Consider the following 4,183-nt stretch of genomic DNA (forward strand, 5'->3'; position numbering starts at 1 on the left):
AAAAAAAAAAAAAAGAAAAGAAACAGTTATTCTCTGAATACACCCACCAGGTCCTGTCACCACCTTGTGTGCTGTTTAAAAGTTCCCCTTCCTTTACTGTTGTTTCAGCCCCTGGGGTGGAGGGTGGAGGCAGTATCAAATCCAAAGTATATTTATAATAGAAGAAAGAGATTATGAATACATTCAGGTGTTAATACGTTTTGAGGATTTCTAGTGTTTGCTGACGGAAAAGACATTGTGTGTAGCTGCATTCAGTCAACACGAAAGAGCTTTGCAAATAGTTGTGGGCAGTGATTAAATTAAAAGTTTAGGGCTGTTTGTTTTTCCTGTGTGCTCCGTGCATGGGCCACACAGGTCCAGGCAATGTTCCTCACTTCCTATCTTCCTGCACACCTCTCTAGCTATGTTTCATTATCTTTTGTTATGGCTCTCAGAGAGAAAAGCTGGTTATTAATTTCATTTGAAAGGCTGATGTCATTCTCCTATTCTGCAAATAGCTAACCTGATAAGGAGCTAATTATAAACAGCATCGGGAGTTAATAACTCAGTAATATGTTTGTTTTTCTCTCGCTAGACTTGTCCTAGGATTTTTAAAAAAATATTTAAATACATGGATTCAGCAGAATTATCTGTGTGCAGGTTAGAAAATGTGCCCAAAAGAATAACCTAGGTTTATTCAGAAAAGTTCATCAGTTGATCAATATCTGTTCATGCCTCACCAGCTCTAGTCGGTCACCTGCCCTGTGGCAGGCACTGTATTAAGAGCTTTACATACCTGATCTGATCTAATCTTCACAAACAGTTTTACAATATAGACGGTGTTGCCATTTAAACAACAGAGCAACACAAAGCTCAGAACAGTGAAGTAACTTCCCCGAAGTGGCAGTCTTTGTAAACGACAGAGTCTTCTCTCAAAGTCAAGTCTGTTAGAACTTTAAAGACAGGCTGTTTCATACAGAGTTCTCTTAGGAACAGAGCTGATTCTTCTAGTAAGAAATGGCCCTAGGAAAGGAATTTCTAGCATCTACTCTTCCCTGACACTCAGCAGTTGCTGCCTTGAACTGTTCTCACCATCGTTCACGTGTGTACACCTTCTGCCTTCCGTCTGGACTGGTAGTGCCTCCCCCTTCCAAATCAGCCACAGATGTTACTGAGATTGGGACTGTCCTCAGCACCGTGCAGACTCATGTAAGGTCAGGTGAAAGGGGCTTTCCAATCTAGTGGTAGGTATTGCCAAGCAAATGGAAATTTTCAGTTCAGGGCAGTATGAATGCTCAGTGAAGTGGCATCTTGCAGTCCTAAGGATGTTGAATAAGGCCTGTGCACCTTATAGGTAGTAGGAATTAAACAGATCCTTGGAATTAAGGTAATACTCTCACCTTAATTTTCAGGTTGCATTGCTAGGAATACAAGAACAAGTTCCATGCATAAGAAGAGATACTGTACCACTCCTTTGGAGACTATCTGCCCTCTCTTTTATGTAGAGATCTTACTGATACTTTCCTGTTTTCCTCAAATATTTCTGAGGGAATAGGATCAGTATGTTAGTCAAGAACAAGAAACCGAAATTAATGGGTGATTCATGTCCAAAAGTGAGATAGATAGGTAAATAAATAAGATTGATTGGTATTAATTTTAAGTGTTCTACTCCTTCAGAGTAAACATCTCCAAAATCATGAAAAGGCTAATATAAAAATAGGTATAAAATATATTCTTTATTCCAAAAAACTTCATCAAAATAAACCAAGTGTTGAGTCTGCGAAGTCAGTAAGTGCTGTCCTGGACGCTGTCACCTGTCCCTCCTGGCCTCACTCGCTCTCTTCACTGCTGGCCTTTCCTCTCCTCATCCTGTACCTCCAGCCTCCAAGCAGTTACCTTGTATGAGCTCCTGAAAGTCCCTGCTTTCAAACTAAGACATCAGCTAATAACTACGGAACCTTTCAGCTTTAGGATTTAATACCTGCTTGGAGTATTCGCATTCTGTTGGAGGGAACCAAGGAAATCAAAAGCTTTAAAGACTCAGAAAAATGTTAGTTGGGGAAATGATGGACAGCAGAGCTGGCCTTTGGGGTGGTTCTCACTGAACCGTGATGCGGGGCTGCATCCTTGCCATAGGTCCTCATGTGCCATGTTGAAATCATGAGCCTAGTTTAGCAGTTTCTGAGCATCTGCTAGTAACCAAAAGTGGACACTACAGATTAAAAAAAAAAAAGGAAGAAGAAAAGGAAAATCGTTTTTCCTGTGCGTCTTACAGCTCTGCCAAAATATACAGGCCTTGCCTTTTATTTGCCAGGGTACTTCAAGGAAATATTTACTTTTTTCCAATATGTATTCTTACAATTTCCATGGAAATTTCAAGTGGCCTTCAGTTTTCAAACGCAGCAGATGATATTAAACATGGGAAGAGAGACCAGAATCTTTATGAAAAGATAGGTGAGATGTTTCTCACCTGGAACCTAAAGCAGGAGTCACGTTCAGGTTCAGCTCTGAGCTGCTTGGTTGCCGGGCAAGGAGGGGAAGCCGTAGATTGTATAGCATGTATTTTCTATAAAAGAAAATAGAATAAATCCATTCAAAGAAAGCACATTTTTCTGGTTACACATTATAAGGAATGTTACTCTTTTATTAAAGGCTTCTATTAGATGTTGTTTTATGTAAAATATAGAAAAGTTCTTCAAGCATGATTTTTTCATTGAACTTTGAGGAAAGCCAAGCAAAGAATATTCCATAAGGTATCGAAGGCATTTCCTTTAAATATGTAGTGCTAAGCTAGTGTGGTACGTTTATGCTGCTTTCCTGGGGCCTGGCGTTCATGAGAGTGGAGCTTAGTGGCTGAGAACACTGGGGCACCAGCATTAATCACTAGGATTTTTTGCCTTCCATCAGGCCCTCCGCATTTTCTCATTCAGACTTTCTGCTGTCATTTCTTAACTGTCTCCCTGCCCCTGGGCTCCATCCCTTTCCCTTTGCCTTTCCAAGTCCATCATTTGTACAATTACCAGAGTAACTTTCCTAAAATAAAACTCCCAGTCAGTCCTTGTTTAGACTGTTCCAGGGAGTCTCCACTGCTCACAGGATGGAGTCCAGACACACGGTGTCTTCTGCAGCCTCACCCTCCGCGCCTGCTGTGCTCCTCCTTCCTTCCCTGCAGCCATCCCAAACAGCGGGCAGTTCTCTGCCCGTAACACACTGTGCTCATGCTATTGCTTCTGCCTGGTACCCGCCTCCCTCCTGGGGAGGGGTGCACAATATCTGATAACCTGTGTGATGTAAGAATACCAGTTAGAACAGATGCTTCCTGCTGCAGGGCTGGGGCCAGGTCCTGGGGTGCTTCTGAGGGGCCAGGCATTAACCCCTTAGTTTGGGACAGTAAGGGTGTCCTGGGTCAGAGAAAGGGTGGAAAGTTGGAAGAAATGTACGGGCTTGAGACGGTAACAGTTTACCAGTTGGCGAAGAAATATTTCAGTATTTTAAAAACCCAAACGGCCTCCCAAGTGTCCCATCGGCTGAGTGTCTTCCTGGCTTTCCTCCCCTGTCTCTTCGACAGTCTCAAAGACGGCTCAGGAGCCATCTCCTGTGGGGAGCTTTCCTGACCTGCAGGCTGGCCTGCCGTCTTCTCTCCACTGTGCGGCCAGCTTGGTGCTGTTCACGCTTCCGTCATGATGCCTGTGCTCATCTCTGTCTCAGTCTGAGGAGATGGGGGTCCTGTCCGACTCTTCCCTGTATCCCAGAACCTAGCACAGCACCAGGCTCGCAGGGTGGGCACAACACGTGTGCCCACTAGTGATAAACCCTGCCTGTTCTGACAGTGTGGGGGGCTTTGTCAGGTAAGGCAGCTAGAACGAGAATAGCACCCAGCTAGCAATTTACTGCCTTTCACCCCTGAAGCCTCAAATTGGGAGGGAAATTCAGTCCTTCCACAGGAGGAAATGAGATACATTCTGGAAGTTTCTCCGAAAAGCAAACATCCGTACCCTGGTGGAATGAAACTTCACTTCTGTAATCTCAGCATAGAGGAAACACGTGCAGGTCATGGGGCCACTCTCTCTCCTTGCTCCTCACTCCCACAGGCCGGTACACTCCTTCCTCCCATTTTTATCTGTTTGGTTCACTGTTTTAGCTCCAGTGTGTAGAGCAAGACCTGGAGCAGCTACGTAGTAAATATCTTTTTTTTTTTTTTTTT

General features: G+C 43.7%; 1 protein-coding gene across 1 annotated transcript in view; it reads left to right on the forward strand.

Moving 5' to 3' along the window:
* Positions 1–4,183, forward strand: part of NFIA (nuclear factor I A) — a 381,754-nt gene that overhangs the window by 269,664 nt on the left and 107,907 nt on the right. Inside the window, exon 6 of the mRNA XM_023515101.1 lies at positions 3,810–3,827. Within this exon, the coding sequence (XP_023370869.1) occupies positions 3,810–3,827 (18 nt within the window). The remainder of the gene's footprint in view (positions 1–3,809; positions 3,828–4,183) is intronic.

Source organism: Otolemur garnettii, unplaced genomic scaffold, assembly GCF_000181295.1.
Source record: "Otolemur garnettii isolate 467f Iridium unplaced genomic scaffold, OtoGar3 scaffold00066, whole genome shotgun sequence".
NCBI classification, from domain to species: Eukaryota; Metazoa; Chordata; class Mammalia; order Primates; family Galagidae; genus Otolemur; species Otolemur garnettii.